The sequence below is a fragment of the Takifugu flavidus genome, chromosome 6 (assembly GCF_003711565.1).
Source record: "Takifugu flavidus isolate HTHZ2018 chromosome 6, ASM371156v2, whole genome shotgun sequence".
Taxonomy (NCBI): Eukaryota; Metazoa; Chordata; class Actinopteri; order Tetraodontiformes; family Tetraodontidae; genus Takifugu; species Takifugu flavidus.
The window spans coordinates 15524166-15534282 of record NC_079525.1 but is presented as its reverse complement, the minus strand read 5'-3'; the positions used below and the strand labels follow the sequence as shown (position 1 = coordinate 15534282).

The 10117-nt window shown below is 50.5% G+C and overlaps 1 protein-coding gene across 3 annotated transcripts in view; it reads left to right on the top strand.

Moving 5' to 3' along the window:
* The window catches only part of ogal (O-GlcNAcase like), a 10401-nt gene extending 391 nt beyond the window's left edge, over positions 1 to 10010 (top strand). Inside the window, exons 2-17 of one of the 3 annotated variants that reach the window (XM_057035658.1) lie at positions 54 to 105; positions 305 to 402; positions 909 to 1039; positions 1175 to 1346; positions 1583 to 1681; positions 1753 to 1892; positions 1964 to 2108; positions 3770 to 3868; positions 3944 to 4188; positions 4274 to 4448; positions 4647 to 4732; positions 4814 to 4906; positions 4977 to 5059; positions 5132 to 5252; positions 5612 to 5771; positions 9269 to 10010. In XM_057035658.1, the coding sequence (XP_056891638.1) occupies positions 54 to 105; positions 305 to 402; positions 909 to 1039; positions 1175 to 1346; positions 1583 to 1681; positions 1753 to 1892; positions 1964 to 2108; positions 3770 to 3868; positions 3944 to 4188; positions 4274 to 4448; positions 4647 to 4732; positions 4814 to 4906; positions 4977 to 5059; positions 5132 to 5252; positions 5612 to 5771; positions 9269 to 9402 (2033 nt within the window). In that variant the 3' untranslated portion in view covers positions 9403 to 10010. Of the gene's footprint in view, positions 1 to 53; positions 106 to 304; positions 403 to 908; positions 1040 to 1174; positions 1347 to 1582; positions 1682 to 1752; positions 1893 to 1963; positions 2109 to 3769; positions 3869 to 3943; positions 4189 to 4273; positions 4449 to 4646; positions 4733 to 4813; positions 4907 to 4976; positions 5060 to 5131; positions 5253 to 5611; positions 5772 to 9268 lie in introns of those variants that run through there. The other 2 variants (XM_057035659.1, XM_057035660.1) reach the window with 2 other exon arrangements.
* Positions 10011 to 10117: the final 107 nt, after the last annotated feature.

The following is a 10117-nucleotide window of genomic DNA, read 5'->3' as shown; positions in this document are numbered from 1 at the left end:
TGTTAATGGTTGTCTGTATTGGTCATCTCATTAACCGGTAACCTCTCGTGAAGGTTTTTATGGACGTCCGTGGACCATGGAGCAGAGGACGGAGCTGTTTAAACGGTATGTGGAAGCTTTAGGTCTCATGTTGGAGGGTTAGGGTATCGGGGTTTGCTTCGTATTTGTCGGTTCTGTTTCACTACCGAAAACTGAGCTCGTTGTATTTTTATCTGCAAGTTTGATCCATATATATTTATTAGGTGTTCCCACCTTTTCCATGTAAAGTTCTGTGACTCCTGGTGTGTGTTCTACTTCTGCACAGGGAACAGAAGTGGGGCCTAAACACATACCTGTATGCGCCCAAAGATGACTACAAGCACAGGATGTACTGGAGAGATCTGTACACGGCAGAGGAGGCAGGTGAGCCCCCTAAACCTAACCCCCGAACCCTAACCCCTAACCCTAACCATTAGTATCCAAAGAGATGTGGAAAAGGAACAAGTTGGTCAGAGTGATCCAGATTAGTCTAAAGTGGGGGGGCTAGTCCAGTATGGGCAGATGTTCCCAGATCAAACCCAGTCCTGTGTGTGAGCCTCACTGGTCCTTGAGAGCCACATCCTGGGCACATAGGTGGATCTTGGTCAGGAGAAGATGTGTATATCCGTACGATGCCCCACCCAGAAGGAGCCAGAGCACGTTTGCCCTAACTGCCGTGATGTCATGGCACATGTCTTGACAAAAATAACAAATTTATCTCAGATGACATTTTGCACCAGATATTTAATGAAATGCTCATAAATGTTGAAGGAAAGCTTGAGACGGCATCTAAACAGACACTCCCCACAAAGAGGGAGTTCCCAGTTTGAGCCAGTCGAGCTGCATGTGTGAGTGGAACAACTGTGTTTTCTTGCTTTCACACACCCCAGAAGAGCTGAGGGCTCTGATGGCAGCAGCCAGACAGCACGGCATCAACTTCATCTACGCCATCTCCCCGGGCCTGGACATGACCTTTTCCAGCTCTAGGGACACGTCCTCCCTGAAGAGAAAGCTGGATCAGGTAGCACCCAGAAAGCTGAGCAAGAACCACATTGACTCCAATCCAAGGGCGACTTTATGACTGTTCAGTTGTAATCGAATGATTGTATGTGGAGGAAGCTCAAGAATCCTCCAAACTGGCGTTTGTGTTCATCAGGTGAAGCAGTTTGGCTGCAGCAGCTTCGCGTTGCTGTTTGATGACATCGAAAGTGAGATGTGTCCAGCTGATAAAAGGGCTTTCAGCTCCTTCGCTCATGCTCAAGCGGTTGTCACTAATGAGGTGTACCAACATCTGGAAGAACCTGAGAGCTTCCTCTTCTGTCCTACAGGTGGGGCTGCATCCATCCCAAAAAGAATTGTTTCATTCCCTGAGAACATGAGCTGTGCCGCTTATCTCTTATGTAGTGATGATGATGCACATTGGTAAAGATTCATGACGATGATTAGATGATCGCTGGTATCGGTTTGGCCACCAGGGCCATCATCTGAATGGTGCCGTCGGTGTCTCCTGCAGTTGTCTGCTCACACATGTTGGCTAATTTGTGTGACGTCTTTGTCGCTCCAGATTATTGTGCAGCTTACTGCACTCCAAGCGTGTCCCAGTCAGCTTACCTGAAGACTGTGGGAGAGGAGCTCCTGCCTGGAATAGATGTCCTGTGGACCGGTACCACTCCACAACCAGTGCCTCTCCGATGCACTGATGATTCTATTTCTAACACTTTTTGTCCTGTTCAGGTCCCAAAGTGGTGTCCCATAAAATCTCCGTGGAATCTATAGAAGAGGTGTCGGCTGTCCTGAGAAGAGCCCCCGTCATCTGGGACAACATTCACGCCAATGACTACGATCCCCAGAGGCTGTTCCTGGGGCCCTATAAAGTAAAAATCTCCTGTGCTGCTGTTTCTATTTGTTAAGAAGGTGAGAAAACCAATCTGAACTTGTGTGTCAGGACCGATCCACTGAGTTGATCCCCAAACTGAGAGGAGTTCTCACCAACCCCAACTGTGAGTTCTACCCCAACTTTGTGGCCATCCACACCTTAGCAACATGGTGTAAAGCCCCCGCTCACGCAGAGCCCAGGGATGTGGAGATGGGTGAGTCCCTGCTTTAGATTGAAATCCTAACTGATTCCATCCATTTCTGTCTGTTTTTGGTGACACATCCATCTGTTAGGGTTAGGGTTAGGGTTAGGGACATCTTGGATTATCACCATTACTGTTGCCAAACTTACAAAACTACAAGAGTCTAGAAAATGAGGCTGCAAAAAAGAAATACTGTAATAACATTAAGAGGTTGTGGTGAAGAGAGAGCTGAGCCAAAAGATCTTCGTCCTACCCTCACCTATGGTCATGAGCTCTGGGTCATGACCGAAAGAAGAAGATACAAGCGGGCGAAGTGAGCTTCCTCCGTAGGGTGGCTGGGCTCTCCCCTAGAGAGGGGGAGAAGCTCGGAGTAGAGCCGCTGCTCCTCCGCGTTGAGAGGAGCCAGATGAGGTGGCTTGGGCATCTAGTCAGGATGCCCCCTGGGCCCTCCCCGGTGAGGTGTTCAGGGTGTGTCCCTCCGGTAGGAGGCCCCCGGGAAGACCCAGGACACGTTGGAGAGACTATGTCTCTGGTCTGGGAACGCCTGGGGATCCCCCCGGATGAGCTGGAAGAGGTAGCTGGGGAGAGGGAAGTCTGGGCCTCTGCTGAGGCTGCTGCTAACCTGACCCCGGATAAGGGTTAGAGGATGAGGATGATGATGATGACATCAAGAGGTGAGAGGTGGTAGCTCAGAGGAGGGTTCTGGGTTCGAGCCCCAGTGCACACAAAACATGGAGGGTGTTCTGGTAGGAGGGAAAGGTGCCAGAACACCTTCAGAGCACTGCCAAGGTACCAAACCCACAAATGCTCACATAGATCCCTCAGGGGGCACCCTGCCTTCGCCCCCCCTCGCTGTGACCCCAACAGGGGTAAAGCGGTCTAGAAGACGAAATAAAAACCTTAACAGTTGAAGAGCTCGACATCCGTAATTCCCGCATGATTGGTTATGATTCAAGCTTTATTGGAAGAGGGATAATATACACACAGGGCTTAATTGTATAACAATTAATCAATTAAAAGTGTATGTTTTGCTCAGTGTAGCAGACGCCCCACAAATGACTGGATGAATCCGCATTAAAACCTATCTGAGAACAGGATGTTTTGCAGTTGGCATCAGTTCGGTGCCATATGACGACTGTTTGGATCCAGAGTAAAATTCTGAAGCCCTGTTCACCTGCGTGATTTGAGCGTGAACTTCAGAACTCACCTGAGCGGCGGCGACACAACGGGATCACTTTTCTTCTTTCTCTTTGTTTTTGAGCACATAGAACTGCTCAAATGACCCGTGTCCCTGTACGCACTGCGTTGGAGCAGTTCTAGTGTCACGCCTCCAGTTTTTGATACAAAAATGTTGTTTGGCGAGAAGGTAGAGTAGTTGGACACACTTGTCCTGATGGAGAGTTGTCATGTGGAGACAACAGGGTTAGCCTAGCCCTAACCCTAACCCTCTAACCCTAACCCCCTACCCCCCTAACCCTAACTCTAACCCTCTAACCCTCTAACCCTAACCCTCTAACCCTAACCCTAACCCTCTAACCCTAACCCTAACCCTAACCCTAACCCTAACCCTAACCCCCTAACCCTGACCCTAACCCTCTAACCCTAGCCCTAACCCTGACCCTGACCCAAGGTCCCACTGAGACTTAACAGTGCAGGCATTTGTGTCCTGATAGGTGAAGAGGAGCAGGACCCCTGCTACAGCCCCCAAAAGGCCCTGACCTTGGCCCTTACTGACTGGCTGCAGGAATTTCTGATGGCTGATCATCCTGGAGGTACACAAACTTGGATCCTGCTTTGAAGAGCAGGCAGTTGGATTGATGAGTTTACTCTTTGCTTTCCTCTGCTAGGCCATCTCAAGAAGGGCTCCTCAGATGAAGAACCCATGCAAATGGATATGGGGGACAGTGCGCACATCCCTGAACCTGAGGAGAATCCACTGTACACTGCAGAGCCCCTGACCCTGAACGACCTGAAGCTGCTGTCAGACCTGTTTTACCTGCCCTACGAACACGGGCGCACCGCCAGGAAGATGCTGCAGGAGCTGGACTGGCTCAAGAAGCACAGCGCAGCTGCTTCTGCAGACACCGAAGAGGTGAGTTAGGCTGCTCTGGCAGATCTGGGCTCCGTCAGCAGCTCCGTCAGCAGCTCCGTCAGCAGCTCCGTTCTCCTGTTTCCAGGCAGCGGCGTGGCACTCCAGAGCGCTGTGCTTTGATGACATGTGCGAGGTGGTGGTGCAGATGTTTAACCACCTGTCCAACGCGCCCAACCGCAGCGTTCTGTACGACCTCTACAACTACATCTGTGACATCAAACGTGGGGTTTGTCTGGCTCGAGCCTACGTGAAAATATTAGGTGTGAAACCCTGAAGGCACAGCCGGCGTTTATGTCCGGAACGTGCTCTAAATATTCCGGATTTTAAATGAACACATTTAAACACAATGTTTTCATTTAGGAAGCAGTCGCATCTGCTTAATTAACATCCACTGATGCCTTTTTTGGTTTCCAATTAGAAAAATTAGAAGTATTTGCAATGTTTTCTTTTTTAAACAGGAGGTCATGATCACCCGTCAGCCCAGCTCATGACCAATGAGATGGAATCCTGGACCACGAGAGGAGGCCTGTCGGGAGAGTTTCAGGTAACCTGAGTACGTTTGTCTCTCTAAAAGAGAAGGAGAAGTAAAAGTCATCTATTTGAAAGAGTCATGATTTATTTTTAGAGGATGTTGCCTGGTCACGGAGACGGGGACCTTTTCAGACACCCTCCCAGGACACAGGTGTACTGCATAAGGCCGTACGGGCCCGAGGACCAGGTGAGAATCCTCCTAATTTGGTCTTGGCTCATTCAGTCTGGGTTTTCTCAAAGGATGTTTGCCCTGTCAGATTCAGCTGGAACGCATTTTCAGGGAGATGAGCGTGGAGAGCGGCGCTGCCTCCGTTGGACAGCTGCCACTCCTCTGTCGGGGGTAAGGAGGCAGCTTTGGTCTGGGTTCTCAGAGTTCAACTTGATTCTGTTGCTTTTTATGGTCTCATTTCAGCCTGTTGACCGGGGAGCTTTGCCCTTCCCCTGAGTCTGCTCTGGTCCTGGAGGATGACGCTGGTCTATGCGGCTATGCTCTGGCCGTCATTGATGCCAAACAAGCTGCAGCCAAAACTCAGGTGATCTAATGCAGATTTACTGGAAATAAGCTGATCAAGCATAAATCCTGGGCTGAAGAAAATCCAACCAAGCAGCCACTTACAATACTGTCCTGGAATCCTACCCCAGAAAGCTTTACACTCATTCACACCCAACATCAGATGATGACCGGGATGATCCACACCCCTCTACTAATGAACCAGCGAGCACTAAACCAGCGCAGTAACTAGAACTGGGATTCCCACCAGTTGCTTCAGAACTGAAGAAGCCTCTTGGATAGGAGGTGAAATGTCTTTGGAAAAATAATCCCAGTTGGATTTTCTTCAGCCAATAATTCTATTCAAAGTGGATGGCTGAGAACATTCATCTCGATGTGTAGCATGGCGTTATCCCTGCTTCCACCCTACAGAGGGCGCTAAGTCCTTCGGTGTTGGAGGAATTCCCCTCCCTGGTTACCATGCAGGTTCTACCCCGAGTAACAGACTCCTCTCCAGCAAAGCGCATGATGTGGCAGCTCTTATCCTCCATCAGGACCACTGGTACTTTTAGACTTTGATAACACACTTGCTAAAAGTTTGATTTAGCTCTTTAAACTGATCAGGAATCGTTGCTTCGTGGCGTTTGATAAGGACAGTTAAAGTTGCACTATGCAATTCTGCATGACATCACTTCAGTTGATCAATAGCAAACCTGCTCCTCCCCCAATGAACACAGAACTCTGAGGTGGCTCTGTGCTATGCTAACATCGCTAAAATGGCTGAGCTAACTCAATAAATGTTTGGTGAGTTGATTATATTCTAACCCTTTATGCAATACTCTTCCAATTGTGGTTCATGTTACAACTGATATCTTAAAAAACTGGGTTGTTTCTTCATTCTTAGCTTCTTTTCTCTGGATTCTTTCAGCATCTTTTCTTTGGTCGTGTCCAAGACATTTTCCTGTCAGATTAGATTCAACTTTATTGTCATTGCTCATGTACAGAGCAACAAAATGCAGTTTAGCATCTAACTGAAGTGCAAAAGGAGCAGCAAGTGGTGAAATAATAAGTGAATAAATACAGTATTTACAGTCTTTATCATTACAATCGTTTAGTGATTCACAGGTTGTACTGTGAACATATTTTACAGATGTACATTAAATGCCTGCAAACAATATTTACACAAAACAGCTGGAGGAAATGTACAGACTATAAGTTAAACTAAAGTTCATAAGTAAGTATTAACCCTAACTAACTAATGTAGTGAGGTGAAAAGGGTGAAGTGGGGTGTGGGGGTCAGCTGGAGTCCAGCAAGGACACAGCTGCTGGTCCTGAGGGTTCTGAAGCGCCGACCCGAGGGCAGGAGGGAGAACAGACTATGGGTAAGGGTTAGGGTTAGCCCAGGGGGACAGGGTTAGCCCAGGGGGACAGGGTTAGGGTTAGGGTTAGCCCAGGGGGACAGGGTTAGGGTTAGGGTTAGCCCAGGGGCACAGGGTTAGCCCAGGGGGACAGGGTTAGCCCAGGGGGACAGGGTTAGGGTTAGGGTTAGCCCAGGGGGACAGGGTTAGGGTTAGGGTTAGCCCAGGGGGACAGGGTTAGCCCAGGGGGACAGGGTTAGGGTTAGGGTTAGCCCAGGGGGACAGGGTTAGGGTTAGGGTTAGGGTTAGCCCAGGGGGACAGGGTTAGCCCAGGGGGACAGGGTTAGCCCAGGGGGACAGGTTAGGGTTAGCCCAGGGGGACAGGGTAGGGTTAGGGTTAGGGTTAGCCCAGGGGGACAGGGTTAGGGTTAGCCCAGGGGGACAGGGTTAGGGTTAGCCCAGGGGGACAGGGTTAGCCCAGGGGGACAGGGTTAGCCCAGGGGGACAGGGTTAGGGTTAGCCCAGGGGGACAGGGTTAGGGTTAGCCCAGGGGGTTAGGGTTACGGTTAGCCCAGGGTTAGGGTTAGGGTTAGCCCAGGGTTAGGGTTAGCCCAGGGGGACAGGGTTAGGGTTAGGGTTAGCCCAGGGGGACAGGGTTAGCCCAGGGGGACAGGGTTAGGGTTAGGGTTAGCCCAGGGGGACAGGGTTAGGGTTAGCCCAGGGGGTTAGGGTTACGGTTAGCCCAGGGTTAGGGTTAGCCCAGGGTTAGGGTTAGGGTTAGCCCAGGGTTAGGGTTAGCCCAGGGGGACAGGTTAGCCCAGGGGGACAGGGTTAGGGTTAGGGTTAGCCCAGGGGCACAGGGTTAGCCCAGGGGGACAGGGTTAGGGTTAGGGTTAGCCCAGGGGGACAGGGTTAGGGTTAGCCCAGGGGGACAGGGTTAGGGTTAGCCCAGGGTTAGGGTTAGCCAGGGTTAGGGTTAGGGTTAGCCCAGGGGGTTAGGGTTAGGGTGAGCCCAGGGTTAGGGTGAGCCCAGGGTTAGGGTTAGCCCAGGGGGACAGGGTTAGGGTTAGCCCAGGGGTTAGGGTTAGCCCAGGGGGTTAGGGTTAGCCCAAGGGGACAGGGTTAGGGTTAGCCCAGGGGGAGGGTAGGGTTAGGGTTAGCCCAGGGGTTGGGGTTAGGGTAGCCCAGGGGGTTAGGGTTAGGTTAGCCCAGGGTTAGGGTTAGGGTTAGCCCAGGGTTAGGGTTAGCCCAGAGGGTTAGGGTTAGGGTTAGCCCAGGGTTAGGGTTAGCTCAGGGTTGGGGTTAGGGTTAGCCCAGGGTTAGGGTTAGCCCAGGGTTAGGGTTAGGTTTAGCCCAGGGTTAGGGTTAGGGTTAGCCCAGGTTAGGGTTAGGGTTAGCCAGGGTTAGGGTTAGGGTTAGCCCAGGGTTAGGGTTAGGGTTAGCCCAGGGTTAGGGTTAGCCCAGGGTTAGGGTTAGGGTTAGCCCAGGGTTAGGGTTAGCCCAGGGTTAGGGTTAGGTTTAGCCCAGGGTTAGGGTTAGGGTTAGCCCAGGGTTAGGGTTAGCCCAGGGTTAGGGTTAGCCCAGGGTTAGGGTTAGCCCAGGGTTGGGGTTAGGGTTAGCCCAGGGTTAGGGTTAGCCCAGGGTTAGGGTTAGGGTTAGCCCAGGGTTAGGGTTAGGGTTAGCCCAGGGTTAGGGTTAGCCAGGGGGTTAGGGTTAGGTTAGCCCAGGGTTAGGGTTAGCCCAGGGTTAGGGTTAGCCCAGGGGGTTAGGGTTAGCCCAGGGTTAGGGTTAGGGTTACCAGGGTTAGGGTTAGGTTTAGCCCAGGGTTAGGGTTAGCCCAGGGTTAGCCCAGGGTTAGGGTTAGCCCAGGGTTGGGGTTAGGGTTAGCCCAGGGTTACGGTTAGGTTTAGCCCAGGGTTAGGGTTAGCCCAGGGTTAGGGTTAGGGTTAGCCCAGGGTTAGGGTTAGCCCAGGGGGTTAGGGTTAGGGTTAGCCCAGGGTTAGGTTAGCCCAGGGTTAGGGTTAGCCAAGGGGGTTAGGGTTAGGGTTAGCCCAGGGTTAGGGTTAGGGTTAGCCCAGGGTTAGCCCAGGTTAGGGTTAGGTTTAGCCAGGGTTAGGGTTAGGGTTAGCCCAGGGTTAGGGTTAGCCCAGGGTAGGGTTAGCCCAGGTTAGGTTTAGGGTTAGCCAGGGTTAGCCCAGGGTTAGGGTTAGCCCAGGGTTGGGGTTAGGGTTAGCCCAGGGTTAGGGTTAGGTTAGCCCAGGGTTAGGGTTAGGGTTAGCCCAGGGTTAGGGTTAGCCCAGGGGGTTAGGGTTAGGGTTAGCCCAGGGTTAGGGTTAGGGTTAGCCCAGGGTTAGGGTTAGCCCAGGGGGTTAGGGTTAGGGTTAGCCCAGGGTTAGGGTTAGCCCAGGGGGTTAGGGTTAGGGTTAGCCCAGGGTTAGGGTTAGCCAAGGGGGTTAGGGTTAGGGTTAGCCCAGGGTTAGGGTTAGCCCAGGGGGTTAGGGTTAGGGTTAGCCCAGGGTTAGGGTTAGCCCAGGGTTAGGGTTAGCCAGGGTTAGGGTTAGCCCAGGGGGTTAGGGTTAGGGTTAGCCCAGGGGGTTAGGGTTAGGGTTAGCCCAGGGTTAGGGTTAGCCCAGGGGTTGGGGAGCAGCACTGCGACGCTGAGCTTCCATTAAAGACCATTTCCATGTCCTCTCCTCTCTAGGTTCTAAAGGAGCGTTCTGTGAGTTGAGGCAGAGTGATCAGAGGATGCTTGATTTTTACACAAAGCTTGGATACTTCAACTCCGTCAGCGTGACTGAAGACATCGTTGTCATGGGAACCAGCCTGCAAAAGTGATCAATCTCAAGGGGTTTCTTCAGGTCTACAATGTTTGTGTGGTTTGGTCTCATCGTTCATCTCCTTCATGCTGGGAATTAAAGGAACGCTTCAGAAATGGCTGCATAATCTTAAACTGCTGTTAATGATACAATTGTAAACTGGTAATTTCTGAAATTACAACCAAGCATAATGAAATATTAACACTTATTCATATCCTTTCTATCCAAAAGTGTCTAATGCAGACATGGAAACACTACCAATGAGACATAATCAGTTTATTTGTGCTTTGAGGGTTAGGGTTCGATGGATAGTTCCAGCAAAATTAACCTTTGAGTAGAAAATGTTTCTGCTTTATTAGCCTGTTGGCTAACATTTTCAGATAAATGGTTGTAGGCATTGAAGTTGTTCAATCAATGGAATAACTTCAGTCCTGTAACATTATCTCCATTCAAATGTTCTTTTCTTCCCTGAATTTCCACAATGTCAGATGAGGTTTGTTACTGTGACGTAATTTAACGGGTTTTAACATCTCAAGGTGATACGTGCGCATCAGCACTGTTACTCTTGTTCAAACACATTAAAAATTTGAACTTCCAAATAAAAATCAACTAAGCTTGAGCAAATAATTCATATAAATGGTGACCTTTTTCCTTTCAACATCCCTCTGGAACCGTGAATACCCACAATGACACAATACCAGAGCAAAGATGAAAAGGGGGAAACTTTTTTTGCA